At 48.1% G+C, this 19,951-nt stretch overlaps 1 protein-coding gene across 1 annotated transcript; it reads right to left on the minus strand.

The window, feature by feature from the left end:
• Positions 1-52: 52 nt before the first annotated feature.
• On the minus strand, positions 53-19,415 carry LOC145362942 (mitochondrial intermembrane space import and assembly protein 40-like). The gene is made up of 3 exons (XM_080218621.1): positions 19,330-19,415; positions 12,698-12,796; positions 53-815 (listed from the first exon to the last, which is right to left on the minus strand). The coding sequence occupies exons 1-3, from the start codon at positions 19,349-19,351 to the stop codon at positions 520-522; spliced, it is 417 nt and encodes a 138-aa protein (XP_080074747.1). The 5' UTR covers positions 19,352-19,415; the 3' UTR covers positions 53-519.
• Between the last annotated feature and the right edge of the window lie 536 nt (positions 19,416-19,951).

Below are 19,951 nucleotides of genomic sequence, written 5' to 3' on the forward strand. Positions count from 1 at the left end.
TCTTCCCCTGTAGGGATTCTATGATTAGAACAAAAACGACCAGACACCAAGATACAAGGTAAAAATATCTTTAATTTACTAGAATGTATTTGTTTAGAGGGAGGTTGTTACACCGGGTAACAGCTGACAGTGCAATCCCAGAATCAAACCTTCCTCCACCACGTTGAGAAGTCCACTCCCTCCTTGTGCAGCAACACAAAGCCTGGTCCCCACAGTGAACATTTGGAGCTAAGGTGCCGCTTACCAGGTAAAGACCCTCAGCATGAGACCCTGCATCCCCAAATCTGATGCGTTTCATGCCCCCTCCTCTCCCGATCCCCCCTTCCAGATAGCAGCATAAAAAGGACCCCCTCCACAGATTAAAATAACACATTTGGTAACAAGAGTTAGCAGCATCTCTCTGCTGTTTGATGCTGGTTTGAAGATTTGGAGAGATGGTTGGGGGGGGAGGGGGGTGGAAGCGGAGGGGCTGAAGGGGAGGGTGGTCTGGGGAACAGGAGGACCCTCAGCATTCTCCGATTAGCTGGATTCCTGGCTCTGAGAGGCTGGTATCTCTTGCGCTGGGAGATCGCTGCTCACTTTGCTGGCCTCCTCGTCCGCCTCCACCTCTTCATCCTGCGGGTAGAGGTCTGGATATCGCTGCATGCATTCCTGCATCGTTCGAAACTGCTCCAGGCAATCAGAGCCTTTCACCTCTTCCTTACTATAGTGGAAACAGGAGAAGGCGGACTTAAACTGCTCCCCACATGGTCCGCTGGCCATGCCCCCCAGGCACGGACAATTCCAGTTGATGTCACCATTCGGCAAGATCAAACCTGCAAATATATTTTAAGAAACGGATTACAAATGGGCGTGGAGTACGGCACAGAATGATCCCAGTCAGCACCTGTCTACGTAGAACAGGTTGAATGGCCTCATTCTGTGCTACTTCCCGTCACCCACGTGACAAGCTTTTAGAAGGTGTGATGTTCAACCAAGGCTGCTGCTGTCCTCCTAGATGGATGTAAAATATCTCAGGGTAGAGAGGAGACGGGGTATTTCTCCCAGTGCCCGGGAGCCAATATTTATTCCTACATCACCATCAGAAATACCGGATTATCTGGTCATCACCATTTGTCCGATCTTTCCCTGTACAAATTACCTACCACAATTTGTATTTCCCACATTACAACAGTGACCATCAAGGAAAAATCCTTATTAGCCACATGACACTTTGGAACGTTCTTCAGTTGCAAAAGGTGCTACAGAAATGCAATTTTTTTTGTTTTTCTCCTTAGAGCAGAGAAGGTTAATCTGAATTAAAAGATGCTCCAAATTATGAACTGTTTTCAGTAGCAAATTGGTGAAAAGAACCAAAATGGCAAAGAAGGAGAATTTCTTTGTTTACCCAGCAAGTTGTTCTGATCTGGAAGGTGCTGCCAGAAAGGGCAGTAGAAGCAGATTCAATAACTTTCAAAAGGAATTGGAGAAATACTTAAACTTTTAGAGGGCTCTGGGGAAAGAATTAAAGTGTAGGATTACTTGGAGAGCCCTTTTAAAGAGCTGGCACAGGTATGATGGGCTAGTAAGCAGCTGCCAAACTGCATTCAGGAGAAATGAGAAGTCAGAAAGCTGTCTGTTAGCGACCGGCTTCAATGCCTAACCCTAAGATCAGGCTCAGGTGTGGTGGTTTCCACCCAGTACGGGACCTGCAGTCACTCCTTACCCCTCGAGTTTGTTCTGTTTCACAATTAGGTAAAGGGTGACTGATGACAAGACCATTCACCAGAAAGGTCTTGCTATGGGTGCTATTCGGATTGGCGGTTGGTGACTAGTGGAGTGCCCCAGGGGTCGGTACTGGGGCCTCAGCTATTTACCATCTAAATAGATGATCTGGAGGAGGAGGCTGAGTGTAGGGTGTCGAAATTTGCTGATGACACAAAGATGAGTGGAAAAGCAAATTGTGCAGAGGGTGTGGAAAGTCTGCAGAGGGATCTAGATAGGCTGGGCGAATGGGCCAGGAACTGGCAAATGGAATTTAATGTTGGCAAGTGTGAGGTGGTCCACTTTGGTAGGAATAATGGCAGGAAGGACTATTACTTACATGGCAAAAAGCTGCAGCATGCAACGGTGCAGAGGGACCTCAGGGTCCTTGTGCATGAGTCGCAAAAACCCAGCCTGCAAGTGCAGCAGGTGGTCAGGAAGGCTAATGGGATGCTGGCCTTCATAGCGAGGGGGATTGAATATAAAAGTAGGGCGGTCTTGCTGTTGCTGTATAGGGCACTGGTGAGGCTGCAGCTGGAGTACTGTGTGTTTTGGTCGCCGCACTTACACAAGGATATTTTGGCCTTGGAGGGAGTGCAGAGGAGGTTTACTAGGCTGATACCGGAGTTGAGGGGGTTGAACTATGAGGAGAGGCTGAATAAACTAGGCTTGTTCTTGTTAGAGTTTACAAGAATGAGGGGAGATCTCATTGAGACATATAAGATGATGAATGGGATGGATAGGATAGAGGCAGAGAGGCTCTTCCCGCTCAGAAAGGACAGTAGGACTAGAGAGCACAGCCTCAAGATAAAGGGGGGGGGGAGCAGTTTAGAACGGAGTTGAGGAGGAACTTCTTCACTCAAAGGGTGGTGAATCTCTGGAATTCTCTGCCCATTGAAGTGGTGGAGGCTACCTCGCTAAATATATTTAAGACGCGGGTAGATAGGTTTTTGATAGGCAAGGGGATTAAGGGTTATGGGGAGAAGACAGGAAAGTGGAACTGAGCCACGACAGATCAGCCATGATCTTATTGAACGGCGGGGCAGGCTCGAAGGGCTAGATGGCCTAATCCTGCTCCTATTTCTTATGTTCTTATGTAAGGGAGAGAAAGAGAGAGTGAATGAGAAAGAAACAGGAACCAGAAGAAAGTGGAAGGGACAAAAGTCAAGTGAGGAGGGGGTGGGGTGGTGGGGCGAAATGGGGGGGAGGGGAGGAGGAGGGAGGGAGGAGGAGTGGGGGGGGGGGGGGGGCGAAGGGGAGCGGGACGGAGGGAGCACTCAGAACGGAGGCTGCGTGTTAGCCTTGCCAGTGACACTTACATCCTGTGCTTGAACAAAGGGAGGATGGGGATGGAAGTGGGGATTGGTGGGCAAGAGATAGAATGAGAAAATAGAGTGTAAAAGCATACAGTGTCTGGTCTGTTACAACTGGGTAAGGCTGGGTTGGGGGGGGATTGGAGGGCTTTGACTCCAAGAGTTAAAGGTGTTTGATGCTCAGGAACGCAGTGACTAAAGTGAGATAACTCAAACTATAAACAGCACACATTCCAAGAATCTGAACAATCTCCGGGCTTGCCTCACTCCCTCTTAATGATTGCCACTAAGTTATACACTGCAGATTCCGACAGTGATAATCACAGATGCATAGGGAAACTCCATGGAGCAGCTTCTGTTCCGAGCTGCAGGAAGTGGCTCATTCTCCTCCTACATTCCAGCCTGGAGTCTGACTGCGGAAAGGATAGACGATAGTAACTCACAAATCAGGGAGAATGACAGCGCAGGAAATGATCGTCAGCTGGTCAGATTCCACCTGGAGTAACTGGCCCCAATCATGGGCCCCGCACTTCAGGAAGGAGAGACTGACCTTGGAGAAGGGGCCGTGCTGATTTGTCAGAATATCTTGGGTTAAACTGAGAGGGTGGTTTGCAGAGACTCAGTGTGTAACCCCTGGAGTATGGGATGTGTAGTGATCTAAGGGAGGTGCTGAAGGGAGTGGGCAAGGTAAATATAGACTATTGCCGCAGTGAACACGGGGAAACCAGAACAAGGGGAGAGATTCTTCAATTGGGAAGTACTTGTTCACATGCAGAGTAATGGAAATCAGTACTGTGTGGGGGGGGTGGGATCATTGCTGCATGTGGGGGGACCATTGCTGTGTTTTCTACAGTGACACTAAACAATAAAGCAATTCACTGCACAACGGGAGGCCCTTCAGCCCATCCTGTCAATGCAAGCTGAACAAAATGGTTACCCAGCCTAATCCCACAATCCAACTCTTAGCCGGTTGCCCTGGAGGATATGCACTTGAAGTTCACAAGTACTCTCCAACGTGGAGTGTTTCTCCCTCAACAACCCTTTCAGGCAGTGAGTTCCAGATCCCTCACCAAATAATTCCTTCCTAACTCCCTCAACCTATCAATTATCTTCAATTATTGCCCTGTTTACTGGCCTCTGCTAAGGGAGCTAGGTCCTTTCTATTCAAAGAACAAAAAGCAGTACAGCACAGGAAGAGCCCTTCAGCCCTCCAACCTGCGTCAATCACATTGTCCTATCTAGACCAGCAGCTTATATCCCTCTATTCCCCGTCTGTTCGTGTGTATATTCAGATAACTCGACCTAGATCTCTCAATTTTACCTCAATTAAATCTCCCTCCAGCCGGTCCTGTTATAAAGAAAACAACCCAGCCACTCAATTTTTCATTCTAGCTGAAATTCTCCATTTCTGCCCAATCTGTACCTGTATTTCTGATGGGATCACATTGTTCCTGTAATGTGATGACCACGACTATACTCTGTACTCTAGCTGAGGTTCATCTGGTGTTCAAACAGTTCGAGAATAACCTCCCTGCTTTTGTATTCTAAACCTGGTCCCAGAAAGGCAAATATCCCGGAAAGCTTCATTAACCACCTAATCTGCCCACCTTACTGCTGCAGTTTCCCCCGTGCTTCTAGTTCAATCCCTCCATGCCCTCGTTCTCCCCATCTCTCTGATCTCTTCCAGCCCCACAAGCTCCCTGCTACATCCCCGCTGAGATCTCTGTTCTCCTCCAATTCTGGCCCCTTGAGCACTGCCCACTTCTATCTCTCTATCACTGGTGGCCGTGCTTTCTGTTGTCCCCAAGCTCTGGAATTCCTTCTCCTCTCCCTTCCCTATTATAAGATGCTCCTTAAAACCAGCCTCTTTGGCCAGGTTTTTAGTTCCCTGTTCTGATATCTCGTGTGGCTCAACAATATCTTTTGTTTCGAGATGGTTTACTGCAATCGTGGTACTACCTAAATATGAGTTGTTGCTGGCATCTGTTTTTATATTCTGAGCTAGTTTACTCTCATTATCCATCTTACTTTTCTTTATAGCTTTTTTCTTGGCTTTCTGCTGACCTTTAGAGATTTCCCAGTCCTCTAGGTTCCCACTAATCTTCTCCACTTTGTATGCATTTTCTTTCAATTTGATACCCTCCTTTATTTCCTTAGATATCCATGGCTGATTATCACTTTTTCTACAGTCCTTCCTTGTCACTGGTATATAACCACTGACCACACTCCAGGAGCTCTGTAGGGAGAGGCACACTTGACTCGGAGTTTCGACACGGTGAGTGATCCCCAGGAGGGCAGAGGAAACACTTCTGAGACAAGCTCAAAGCCTCCATGAAAAAATGCAGGATCTGCACCACTAATCCCTGGAAATCTCTGTCCCAACACTACCCAGAGTGGGGGGAAAACATTGGGAAGGAGCTGAATGCCTGGAGTTTCATCACCCAGAGCAAACTGAAGCCAAGTGTCAAGAGTGAAAGGGTAGCAACCCGGGCATCTTCCTAGGCACCCATCCACCCAAGCGGGCAGCACATCCAGACACAGTGCCTACCCGGGCACCCCACCCACCCAGCCAGCCAGCCCCCCGCCAGAGACTGTCAGTCATGCACTGGACCCCTCAGTGACCTCATTTTTAGTTTGGAATCGAGTCTCCCTCGACTCCGGAGGGGCTGCCTCAGATGAAGATTGGCTACACGGCAAAAGTACTCCATTGGCCATGAGGAGCTTTGAGAAATTCCCAGGTGTGAAAGGTGCTATGGAAATGCAGCATCCGGTTTGGGGAGAGCAAGATCCCAGAATGACTAGATCCTGTGTGTGTTAGTGATGCTGCTTCAGAGATAAGTATGGACCTGGACACTGGGCTCTGCTTAGAGATGGAGTAATGGGATTCTTTATGACTATCTTAGAGACAGTTAAGATGGTCATAAATCTTATGATTTAAAACCTCACCCAAAAGACAGAGCTCTGGTAGCGTAGCACTCTCCCACCCCACACTGCAGCAGCAGCGCAGCACTCCCCCCCCCCCCGCGCCGCAGCAGCAGCGCAGCACTCCCCCCCCCGCGCCGCAGCAGCAGCGCAGCACTCCCCCCCCCCGTGCCGCAGCAGCAGCGCAGCACTCCCCCCCCACGCCGCAGCAGCAGCGCAGCACTCCCCCCCCCACGCCGCAGCAGCAGCGCAGCACTCCCCCCCCCGCGCCGCAGCAGCAGCGCAGCACTCCCCCCCCCGCGCCGCAGCAGCAGCGTAGCACTCTCCCACCCCACACTGCAGCGTAGCACTCCCCCCGCAGCACTCCCCCCCCCGTGCCGCAGCAGCAGCGCAGCACTCCCCCCCCCCCCCCCGTGCCGCAGCAGCAGCGCAGCACTCCCCCCCCCCCCCCCCCCCCGCGCCGCAGCAGCAGCGCAGCACTCCCCCCCGCAGCACAGCAGCAGCGTAAGTCTAGGTTATGGATGAATACTCCGATGGGATTTGGATCCACAAACCATTCCAGCTGACCTGCCCCATTTATGAACGGTGATAATCTTCAGAATCAATGTCAGATCCACAATCAGAACACAATGTGAGGCAGCCTGGGGAAGTGACTAAAATGTGAAGGTACCGGCGTTGGACTGGGGTAAACACAGTAAGAAGTCTCACAATACCAGGTTAAAGTCCAACAGGTTTATTTGGTAACACGAGTTTTCGGGGCTCTGCCCCTTCATCGGGTGAGTGGGAGTTCTGATCACAAACAGGACATATAAAGACACAAAGTCAGTTTACAAAATAATGGTCGGAATGCAAGTTTTTACAGGTAATCAAGTCTTAAAGATACAGACAATGTGAGTGGAGAGAGGGTTAGGCACAGGTTAAAGAGATGTGAATTGTCTCCAACCAGGACAGTTAGTGAGATTTTGCAAGCCCAGGCAAGTTGTGGGGGTTACATCTCGCCAAGGCCACTTCTTCTCTTCAAACAATTGCACAACCTCAAACAGACCATTGCTCGCAGCAAACTACCCAGCCTTCAGGAGAACAGTGACTACAACACCACACAACCCTGCCACAGCAACCTCTGCAAGACATGCCGGATCATTGACACAGATGCCAACATCTCACGTGAGAACACCATCCACCAGGTACACAGTACATACTCTTGCAACTCGGCCAACGTTGTCTACCTGATACGCTGCAGGGAAGGATGTCCCGAGGCTTGATACATTGGGGAGACCATGCAGATGCTGCAACGGATGAATGAACATTGCTTGACAATCACCAGGCAAGGCTGTTCCCTTCCTGTTGGCGAACACTTCAGCGGTCATGGGCATTCGGCCTCTGATCTTCGGGTAAACATTCTCCAAGGCGGCCTTCACAACACATGACAGCGCAGAGTCGCTGAGCAGAGACTGATAGCCAAGTTCCGCACACACGAGGATTCATGTCACACTATCTGTAACCCTCACAACTTACCTGGGCTTGAAAAATCTCACTAACTGTCCTGTCTGGAGACAATACACATCTCTTTAACCTGTGCCTAACCCTCTCTCCACTCACATTGTCTGTACCTTTAAGACTTGACTACCTGTAAAGACTCACATTCCAACCATTATTTTGTAAATTGAGTTTGTCTCTTTATATACCCTGTTTGTAAACAGAACTCCCACTTACCTGAAGGGGCAGCGGTCCGAAAGCTAGTGGCTTGTACTACCAAATAAACCTGTTGGACTTTAACCTGGTGCTGTGAGACTTCTTACTGAAATAACTAAACACAGCCTTTGGTGCCATCTTGTGGCCAGCGATACGTTGCAGTGTGTCAATGTTTAAAATGACTTGCAGTTTACTTTGATTTCCTGAGCCAGTGAGACAACATTCTGAAATCTGAGAATTAGCGATTCCTGTTGCGAGGTCATAGACTCAAAACATTAACCCTAATTCTGTCTCCACAGCTGCTGCCCAACCAGCTCAGTACTTACAGCATTTTATTTCAGATTTCCAACATCTGCAGTATGTGACTTTAAAGTTTATTTATTAGAGTCACAAGTAGGCTTACATTAACACTGCAATCAAGTTACTGTGAAAATCCCCCAGTCGCCACACTCCGGCGAGCGTTCGGGTACACTAAGGGAGAATTTAGCACGGCCAATGCACCCTAACCAGCAAGTCTTTCGGACTGTGGGAGAAAACCGGACTACCCGGAGGAAACCCATGCAGACACGGGGAGAATGTGCAGACTCTGCACAAACAGTGACCCAAGCTGGGAATCAAACCCGGGTCCTTAGCACTGTGAGGCAGCAGTGCTAACCACTGTGCCATTGTGCCACCCACTTTTGTTTTAGAATTGAATCCAATATTGCTTTGGGAAAATGAGATTGTCTTTAGCCCTCAGTAATTGAGGTGATTAGATGTGTAATTTTCAGAAGTAACACTGCTTCATCAGCAAATGTCAAAAAACATTCTGAGCTGGACGAGTCATTATAAATACTGTGGCTACAAGATTTCGGAACTGGGCTTCTGTAACAAGGCGTCTTTCACATAGTATTCTCTGTGCCAAGCACAGAAAAAGCACCTTCTACACTGTCCCCATCAAACACTCCCAGGACAGGTACAGCACGGGGTTAGATACAGAATAAAGCTCCCTCTACACTGTCCCCCATCAAACACTCCCAGGACAGGTACAGCACGGGGTTAGATACAGAGTAAAGTTCCCTCTACACTGTCCCCATCAAACACTCCCAGGACAGGTACAGCACGGGGTTAGATACAGAGTAAAGCTCCCTCTACACTGTCCCCCCATCAAACACTCCCCCAAGTACAGAACAGGATTAGATACAGAGTAAAGGTTCCTCTAAACCATTCTGCCATTGAACACTCCCAGGACACCACAGGTTTAGATAAAGTAATATAAGCTGATTTTAAACTTTACATCCATCATTACATCCATCAGTTGGTAAATAGGTGGTCATCCATTTTGGTAGGAATAACAGCAAAATGGACTATTATTTAAATGGTAAAAAATTGCAGCATGCTGTTGTGCAGAGGGATCTGGGTGTCCTTGTGCAGGAATCTCAAGAAGTTGGTTTGCAGGAGCAGCAACTAATTAAGAAGGCAAATGGAATTTTGTCCTTCATTGCTAGAGGGATGGAGTTTAAAAACAGCAAGGTTATGTTGCAGCTGTATAAGGTGCTGAAGGGGCCACACCTGGAGTATTGTGTACAGTTTTGGTCTCCTTACTTGAGAAAGGATATACTGGCACTGGAGGGGGTGCAGAGGAGATTCACTAGGGTGATTCCAGAGTTGAGAGGATTGGCTTATGAGGAGAGACTGAGTAGACTGGGGCTATACTCACTGGAATTCAGAAGAATGAAGGGAGATCTTATAGAAATGTATAAAGTTACGAAGGGAATAGAGAAGATAGAAGCAGGGAAGCTGTTTCCACTGGCAGATGAAATGAGAACTAGGGGACATAGATTTAGGACTGAGTTGAGGAGGAATTTCTTCACCCAAAGGGTTGTGAATCTATGGAATTCCCTGCCCAGTGAAGCAGATGACGCTCCCTCATTGAATGTTTTTAAAGCAAGGATAGATAAATTTTTGAACTATAAAGGAATTAAGGGTGATGGTGAGTGGGTGGAGAAGTGGAGCTGAGGCCACAAAACGATCAGCCATGATCATATTGAATGGTGGAACAGGCTCCAGGGGCCAGATGGCCGACTCCTGTTCTTGTTTCTTATGTTATGTTCTTATTACGAAGTGCTTCATGGCATAAATCAATTCCTGCCTCCGAGATTACCTGCCTCCACTACAGTTTGCCTAAGACCTGGGGCTCAGCTCCTCCTTCTGCGACTGGATTCTCAACTTTATGACCCACAGACTGCAGTCAGTGAAGATAGGCAACAACCCCCTCCACGATCATCCTCAACACCGGTGCCCCACAAGGCGGGGGTTCTCAGCCCCCTACCACACTCTTTATACACTATGACTGTGCAACCAAATTCCCCTCCTACTTTAATTTTCAAATTTGCTGACGACACCACTGTAGTGGGTCGGATCTCAAACAATGACGTGACAGAGTACAGGAATGAGATAGAGAATCTGGTGAACTGGTGCAACAATAATCTCTCCCTCAATGTCAACAAAATGGATCGTCATCGACTTCACGATGCTCAAAAGAAAACGCCCCAGTCTACGTCAACGGGGACGAAGTAAAAACGGTCGAAAGCTTCAAGTTTTTAAGTGTCCAGATCACCAACCTTCCTGGTCCTCCCATGTTGATTTTATAATTAAGAAAGCCCACCAACACATCTACTTTCTCAGAAGACTAAGGAAATTTGGCATGTCAGCTACGACTCTCACCAACTTTTACAGATGCCCCATAGAAAGCATTCTTTCTGGTTGTATCACAGCTCGGTCTGGGCTCCTGCTCTGCTCAAGACTGCAAGAAACTACAAAAGGTTGTGAATGTAGCCCAATCCATCACACAAACCAGCCTCCCATCCATTGACTCTGTCTACATTTCCCACTGCCTCGGGAAAAGCAGCCAGCATAATTAAGGACCCCGTGTACCCCGACATTTTCTATTCCACCTTCTTCCATCGGGAAAAAGATACAAAAGTCTGAGGACACAAACTAAACAACTCAAGAAAAGCTTCTTCCCTGCTGCTAGACTTTTGAAGGATCTACTTTACTTTAAGTTGATCTTTCTCTACACCCTAGCTATGACTGCAACACTACATTCTGCACCCTCTCATTTCCTTCTCTATGAATGGTACGCTTTGTCTGTATAGCATGCAAGAAACAATACTTTTCACCGTTTCCCAATAATTGTGACAATAATGAATCAAATCATGATGTAGAGATGCCAGCATTGGACTGGGGTGGGCACAGTACAAAGTCTCACAACACCAGGTTAAAATCCAACAGGTTTATTTCGTGCCACGAGCTTTTGGAGCACTGCCCCTTCATTGGGTGAGTGAATGATGAAGGATCAGTGCTCCAGAAGCTCGTGACAACAAATAAACCTGTTGGACTTTAACCTGGTGTTGTGAGACTTTTTACTGTGCCCAAATCAAATCAGGTGGTAAATGACAAGATAGAAATGGAGATGTATTTGCACAAATCTTTGAAGATAACAAGACTAGCTCAGAAGGCAGAAGGGATCCTTGGATTTAACAAAAGCAAGGAAGTTATGTTTGTTCTTTATACTTCAGCAGGTCGGCCCCTGCTAAACAACTGTGTCTGATTGTGGACACTGCAGCTTAAGAAGAACGTTGAGGACAGAGGAGATATATTCGAATGGGACCAGGGCTGAGGAACTTCAGTTAATGTGGAGAGACTGGAGATGCTGGGATTGTTGTCCCGAGAGAAAGCTGAGGGCAGGTTTGATGGAGATTTTCAAAATCATAAAGGTTTGGATAGAGTAAATGAAGAGATAGAGTGTTTCCCAGGGAAGGAGGGTTTAGAAACAGAGAATAGGAAGTTGAAGACAACCAGAGGTGACATGAGGAAAGGTTTGTGGGATTGTTTTTTCCTGATCCAGTTGTTTTCATTTGGAATGCGCTACCTGAGGGAGCGGTGGCTGCAGAGTCAATAACGGGAGAAATATCTGACAGGAAACATTCTCAGAGCTTTGGGGGTAAGAGGAGTGGGGGTAAGAGGAGTGGGGGTAAGAGGAGTGGGACTAATCGGATCACTCCTTCAAACAGCCCTCACAGGCAGGACAGGCCAAAGGGCCTCCTTCTCTACTGTATGATTGTACTCGAGTCTACAAACAGCAATGACCAGATAATTAGTTTATATTTTTCTGATATTGGACACAGGCAGTTACATACTCACTCATGTCAGCACAGTTCCCTGGAACCGTTTATACACAGCCGAGAGGGCAGACCAGGTTCCTCAGGACAGTGACTGCGACTCAAACACCTTCAGCTGATTAATGTCAGGATGGGGTTGTCTACTGATAACTGTTCATTCACAATTCAACTCATGAGGCCATGCAGACCTACCTACACCAGGTATGAGTGATATGCTGTGTACCAGCTGGATTCGAACCACATAAACACCAGGCAATGGCCACCCTGACAAGACATCACTGCTTCACTCACCACTGGTGGGGCTAATGTGGTACACTGCGTACCTTTCCTCTCTCTGGAGCAGAAGCTGTGTTCAGGTCCTGTACCAGGACATGTGGGCCAAGGAAGCAACAATTCACCAGGTTGATGGGATTCCTCCCATCACCCCCACCCCATTCCCCAACCACAGGCAAAGAAGCCTGAGTGAGTTACACTTGAAAAAGTATCAACAACACACCCTGCATTTCAATAGCAACTCAGAGTAAAATGCCTCAAGGTGTGCCACGGGAGGGTAAATGAGGCAAAATTAGGACAGGTCTTCAAAAGTTTTGTTAAAGAAGAAGGTTAAGTATCGCCTTGGAGGAGGAGTGGGGCGGAGAGGGAGCGGGGGTGGGGCGGAGAGGGAGCGGGGGTGGGAGGTGGGCGGAGAGGGTTCAGGAGGAAGCGGGGGAGGTTGGGGTGGAATTCTAGAGCACAGGGACCAGGCGGCTGAAGGCACGGCTGCCAATGGCGGAGGGATCCAGTCTGGGACTCGGAACTGACTGATTGGCCCCTGCGAAAGCTCACAGAGGTTCTGTAACGAGGAGCCACTCAACACACACTCACCGTGGTCTTCGTAAGGGTCGTTGGGATCATCTGCTATTAACTCCGCGCTGCTGGGAGCTTCATGGTCCTCTTTGGTGACAAAAATGACCTTGTCTTTGCCTGAAAGTCAAGGGGAAGAAATCAGACTGAGACAGGAGGGGAAAGGAGGGAGTTTACATTTCTATAGCACCTTACACATCCTCATGATGACACGAATCCAAGAAATTCTGGAATATAAAGACACTCTCAGTAATGGTGGCCATGGAACGATTACAGATTGTCAGAGAAACCACTAGGGAAGGGAATGTGCCATCCTGATAGATACTGCTGAGACTCCTGGGAGCTCCAAACTTGCACTGAGGTGAGCCACGGGAACAACAGGGTTTATTGATGAACTGACCTCCTTGAATGCCAATCTCAGCTACCTGTAGGGGCAGATCCCCAGCAGGTAAGCCCTCACCCTGGGTCCCCCCACCCATCCTCTTAAAAAGAGGCCCCACCCCATGTACATAATGCTCCTCTCTTCCAAACAGCAATCCCCATTCAGAAATAACAACTCACTATTTACATGTTACAGACAGTAACAAACAAACATTCATTTGGCATTACAGAGACAAGACCAATCGGTTCAGGAAGATGACGGTTCTGTGGAGGTTGTTTTCTGGGAAATGGGACTGGCCTTTGGTCTCTTTCTCGTGATCATGTCTCTGAGGAATCCGCCTTTGGGGATTCTTTGATCTACCACTACTAGTGTTCCCGGTTCTTCAGCTGAAGGTGTCACTCTGCACCCCAGTCCCTTCCATCTCCCCTGCTGGATATGGTGCTGCCAGTAATCGGTCTGCATACCTACACCACAGAAACTCATCGTGTCTCCAGCTGTAGGTCAGGGATCCAGTCTTTGGCCGGTCTTATTGCCGGAACCCATTTCCCCAATGCATAGTTCCTCGCTGCAACAAGTTTATCTTTCTGGAAAGTTCTCAGTTCGGTTTGTGGGATGACATGGTGCAGATTTTACACCCCAAACCCAATGTAGTTCCACGTACTCTTCCAATTCCCACAACACAAACCGCAGCCCCCTTGTCACTTAGCACCTGCTCCAGGGAGCCAAACCTGGTGAACGCATCATCAAGCTAGTCCAGTTGTAGTTGTTTGTGTGCGTCCACAGCCATGAGTAACATGTAGTTCCCCACTGGTCCAGCAAAATTGATATGGACGCTTTCCCATGGTCCTTTTGGCCATACCCATGGATGTAATAGTAACGCTGACAGTATTTTATGAATTTGGAAACATGGGGCAGACGCTCCTGCTTTCTCCTGTATATCAGCTTCAGTGTTTGGCCACCTTCTTCATCCATACCACCTTTGGGTGCCCTTGATACAGCAGCTCCAGCACCTTCCTCCTCAATGCCGTTGGGATAATAACCCGCACAGCTCACAACAGCAGCTGTCCATACTGACATTTGGTTCAAACAGAGCCTCATTTTGGGGTCCTTCTTGTGATAAGTCATTTCCCTCCAGACAAGGTCTATCACCCAATTCGGTGTGGGGCCCTTTCCTGTGGCTTGTTTAACATTCACAGCTGTTTATTTTCCTGTGAAAAATACATTCCCTTCACCCTCCCTTGGCATCCTCTCTGTCCCCCGGCAAAAGCAGTCTCGATAGTGTGCCTGCGTTGGTGTGTAGGTCCGACTGGCGATAACAGATCTCAACACTGTCAATGACATGGTCATTGCCCACATTTGTAACCTCACAGCTGAGATTGATGGGATACCCAAATAGGGGTAAAAATTCACGTGTGGTACATGGATTAGAGGGGTGTGGAGGGATATAGTTCAAGCACAGGTCAGTGGGACTAGGCAAACAAAATGGTTCAGCACAGACAAGCAGGGCCAAAAAGCCTGTTTCTGAGCTGTAATGTTCTATGTGGTCCCTCGAGGGGACAGATTTCCAGCCATACTGGAATTGGGGAAACTTCCCCAGTCCAAAGCTGATACTCAGTGCTGTCTCCTCCATTTGGGAATAATTTCCTTCTGCCTTAGAGAGTGACCAAGATACAAAAGTGGTCGATCTTCCCCATTGGCCCTTACTTGGGAGAGAACAGCTCCCACACTGCGCAGTGAACCTTTAAGAAAAGGCTTTTTTTTTAAAAATCATGACCTCTGAGCTCACAGACTGAGCTGATGTTATTTTGTTGCCAGCTTGTTTGGAGATGTCCTTTAATTGCTGCTTAATCAGGAAGTTTGTTTAGTTTTGCTGGGATATTTGTGACTCTGCATCGCTAGGAGAAAAACTGGTTGGCAGGTCAGGCGATGAGGTTTTTTTTCAGTTCTGAGCTGCAGGTTAGGTTTGAGTTTTAGAAGGGACGGCAAGCAGACAAGCAGTCTCTCTCTCTCTTCCTCCCCGGTTTTGGAAATTATGCAGGTTAGCTAAATGTGTTCCTGGATTGGAAAATGTGCTGTTGGTGCCCCAACCTGGGGTTCTGGGAAGCTGTTCTGAGTCTATCCAGAGAACTGTAGATTTTATCTAAAGGACTCAATTCCAGTATCACGTGATCATTAATCTTTGCTGTGTTACACCGGTGACAAAAGGGATTTTTTTTGTTTATGGGAGTGGTTTGATTGGAACACATTAGATATATTTGTTAAGGGTTATACATCATAGTGGCTGTTTTGGCTTGTCTGTAATTGATAAAAGTTCTTGGTAATTTTTACACTATACATGTTAACTATATTCTTAAATAAAGTCTGAGAAAAGCTCCCTACTGGGTTATTGGAATCATACCTAAAGTGAAACATCTCAAGCTTATCCTAACCAAATCCAAGATACAAAACTTATGATCCAGGTGGGCTCTATAAAAAACTGACCCTGAACTTTAATACTGGTGACGTGTCACATGCCAGCCGAAGAGGTAACTCTGGGTTTAAGTGTATCAAAACCCCAGGCTCCTTTAATGCCTCTTTTGCCTTTTGGCAAGTCTTCTCACATTCTGGCATCCAGTGCCATATCTGACCTCTCATCAGTAGCCAATGCAGAATCTTCAATACCGTAACTAGCTCCGGCACAAACCAGCTATAAAAATTGATCAGTCCCAAAAAGGACCTCAACTGGGACACATTCCCCAGCTTGGGCACCTTTGTGATAACTCCCGGTTTCTTCAGAGCCGTACACAAACCCTCACTACTGATGACATGACCCAAGTGCTCCAACGAGACCCTGAATCATTTGCGTTTGTCTGTGTTCTTGCTGCCTTTTCAGTGTCTCTTCCAGATTACCTAAATCTTCCTCATCAGTGGCACCTGTGATTAATGTCATCTCAGTGACACTGCACCCCCCGAAGACCACTCAGAATTTGCTCCACTGTCCCCTGAAAAACTGCTGGAGCCAATGTAATTCCAAAAGATAGTCACTTATAGCGAACCAATTCTTTCTGGGTGACAATCATTAACAACAGTTGTGAATCCTCACCCGGTTAGGGTGCATCAACCCAAACAGGCACCGCTGTGTGGCGACTAGGGAAATTTCACAGTAACTTCATTGTAGGGTTAATGTAAACCTTACTTGTGACTGATAAATAAATAAAATAAATAAACCCCCATTTGCAGATATGCCTGGGAAAGATCCATCTGCCAGGCTACTAAAGAGATTCTTGATGAGGGTTAACAGATACTGTTCCACGCATAAGTTTGGGTTCCCACACAGTCTCACAGATCCATCGATCTTCATGACAGGGACTATTGCAGTGGTCCACTCCCCAACTCTACCAATCAGTTCAGCCTCCACTTTGTGTCTAGTTGCATACGGTACTGACCAGGCTGCATGCTCCTGGGGTAAGTCTCAGTTTCAGCTGTATCTTCACCTTCACACCTTTCATTTTCCCCAGGGTTCCTTTAAACACCTCCTAATATCTGCTCAAATATTTCAGCCAGGCCCCAACGAGCTCCTAGGAGTCTGTTTACTGCTTCACAATTTAGTCTCGATTCCTTCATCCGAGCCCTCCAAACGCAGGGTAATTCCTTTTCATGGGGTACAAGGGGAGACATGCACACTGCTCCCTCAGCTGCACCAGGGTGGACACATAAACCTTCAAAAGGCACCACCTGATCCGTATATGTTCTCAGAACAGTATTTATGGGTTTCAGGGAAGATGATTCAGTTTCTCTTTACATATAGACTCTGTAATCAGTGACACCCCCCACGTCCACGGCCATCCTCACCGCCTTCCCTTCCAATTTGTGCGTCACACCCTTCATCACCGGGATAGCCCAGGACACAGTGTTTAGCACTGCTGCCTCATTGAGCCAGAGACCTGGGTTCATTTCCCAGCTTGGGTCATTGTACGAAGTCTGCATGTTCTCCCCATTTCTGCATGGGTTTCCTCCGGGTGCTCCAGTTTCCTCCCACAGTCTAAAAGGCATGCTGGTTAGGTGCGTTGACCACGCAAAATTCTCCCTCAGTGTACCTGAACAGGAATGTGGTGACAAGGGGATTTTCACAGAAACTTCATTGCGGTGTTAATGTAAGCCTTACTTGTGACACTAATAAATAAACTTTAAAACATGGACTGACAACACAGTCAGCTTAAATTTCAATTTCTCCGTCAGTTCCTTTTTGCCAATTCCTTGTCCCCTTCAACATTAGCCGCTCATCACTTCCTCCTGGTTGTGGAGCCCAGTCGCTTCTGTTTCACCTCTTCCTGAGACCCTGATGCTCGATAATTGTGGGCAATTTGACCTGTTCTTCCTCAGCTCCAACACTGAGCTCCTCTCATCCAGTCACGGATCCCCACGTGGCCCTTTTTACCACACTGACAACCCCCCCTTGGTCTTCGATCGACTTCCTCGGGCGTCTACCATCCTGTACACTGTTGCTCCCATGTGTAAGTGTGAAGTTTCTGCAGCAGCCCGTCCCATGGATACTGCGACCTTAGGTCCTTTTTGAAATTGAAATTCTCCATTAACAACCTTCACCTAATTTCTTCCTGCAGCAACCCACAAATCAGACTGTCCGGCAGCACCTCCTGTAGGAAAGCTCCAAAAATCACTAAATTCTGCCAAGCTTTGAAAGTCGTGACAAATTTAATAACGTTTTCGCCCTCCAGTTGGTCCCGCTTGTAAAACCTGTCCCATTCTGCAATTTATTATGGTTGTGGCACTAAAAGTGTTCCTTCAATAACTTTCACAGCTTCTGAATGGTTTAGCAGCTGGTTACTCTAACTGTAGTATGTTGCTGAAGGTTCTGAATGATTTGACTGCCCCACTGTGTTCAATACTGGGACAACAAGATCATCTTCAATCTTGTTCACTGTAATGAAAATACTGAATCGCTACATTAGCCGAACAAGCCTTAGTCTCCCTGTGGAACTCTCCGACTGTCCCGAACTTTCTCGCCATTTCATCTTGGTGGCGACAAGGTTTCCAGCCTCAGCACAGCTAGGCCCAAAGCCTGTTCCTCCCACACTGACTCCTGGCTGCCAAGCACGATCCCTCGACGTCCGCAGGACTCCTCACTCACCCCAACTATCAGCAGCAGCTGTAGCAAGCAGTTCCGCCACTGTACCCTGGGCTGCTGCACCCTGGGGCACTGCACCATGTTTAAGAAATGCGTGTCTTCGTCTCTTTAATCCAACTCATGCCAGTTTACCCCATGTCCTTAGCTTTGCCCTAGAGTGTGCCTACCTGTTTCTGAGCTACCCTCTTGCTCATTATACAATGCAAAACGCCTTGGGATTTTCCTTAATCTCGTTTTCCAAGGGCATTTCATGGTGCCTTCTGGCCCTCCTGTGATTGGACAGCAAGCGCACAGATAGATGTTTAGTTTTTAGATATTGCACTCTCAGGCTGGTGGAGTGCCCGTCTGCACTCTTACTAACGTCTGAGGTAGGTGCTGTTTGATTTGATCAGCTAATTGTGGGGATGTGCAGCCTTTGTACCTGGCATTGCTCTGACACAGAAACATTGCTCAATTGTGTGATAGGCTGGACTGATAGTGGAAAATACCATTTGTATAGCTATGGCGCAGGCAGGTAGCTTCCTAGTGCTGTGAGACAGCAACTGGCCCAGGCTCACCCACACAAACACTACCCCAGGGTTATCCTGGCACCCCCTCACCACCTCCCACACCCCATCTTTCCCATCCCCTTTGGGAAAAAGATACAAAAGTCTGAGGTCCCATACCCACAGACTCAAGAACAGCTTCTTCCCTGCTGCTGTCAGACTTTTGAATGGACCTACCTCGCACTAAGTTGATCTTTCTCTACACCCTGTGACTGTAACACTACATTCTGCACTCTCTCCTTTCCTTCTCTATGAACGGCATGCTTTGTATAGCGCACAAGAAACAATACTTTTCACTGTATGTGAATACACGTGACAATAATACACCACTCCCCCCCCCCCCTCACCACCTGGGGACACAGTGGGCCCAGCACCCTCACCCTCAGCACCCTCACCCTCCATTCCCTCCTCACCTTCACAGCGCCTCCCCCCTTCCCCCCGCCCGTTCCCCGCACTCTCTCCCCCCGGCGCGCGCCGCCCCCCTCCGTGGGTTTTCTCCCCGGTTCCCCCTCTCCCCCCGGGCTCTCCCCCCTCACCGTGTCCGTGTCCCCCTCCCCTCGTTCCCCAGCCCCCTCTCTCCCCTCTCCCCTCTCCCCCTCACCGTGTTGCCGGCAATGGGACATGGCTCCCTCTCTCTCTCTCTGTCTCCTTGTCGCCGCCTCAACTCTGACCCCGACTCAACCCTGACCCCGCAGCCGCCGCCAATCACACCCAGGGGGCGGGACCAAAGCAAGGGCCCAATTTAAAGCAGCAAAAAAACCCAATAGATAAGATTCACCCTATAGAATCTATACCACCCACTGGATTCACCCTATAGAATCTATACCACCCACTGGATTCACCCTATAGAATCTATACCACCTACTGGGTTCACCCTATAGAATCTATACCACCCACTGGATTCACCCTATAGAATCTATACCACCCACTGGATTCACCCTATAGAATCTATACCACCCACTGGATTCACCCTATAGAATCTATACCACCCACTGGATTCACCCTATAGAATCTATACCACCCACTGGATTCACCCTATAGAATCTATACCACCCACTGGATTCACCCTATAGAATCTATACCACCCACTGGATTCACCCTATAGAATCTATACCACACACTGGGTTCACCCTATAGAATCTATACCACCCACTGGGTTCACCCTATAGAATCTATACCACCCACTGGGTTCACCCTATAGAATCTATACCACCCACTGGATT

Source organism: Carcharhinus amblyrhynchos, chromosome 3 (assembly GCF_965287045.1).
Source record: "Carcharhinus amblyrhynchos chromosome 3, sCarAmb.v2.hapA, whole genome shotgun sequence".
Classification (NCBI taxonomy): domain Eukaryota; kingdom Metazoa; phylum Chordata; class Chondrichthyes; order Carcharhiniformes; family Carcharhinidae; genus Carcharhinus; species Carcharhinus amblyrhynchos.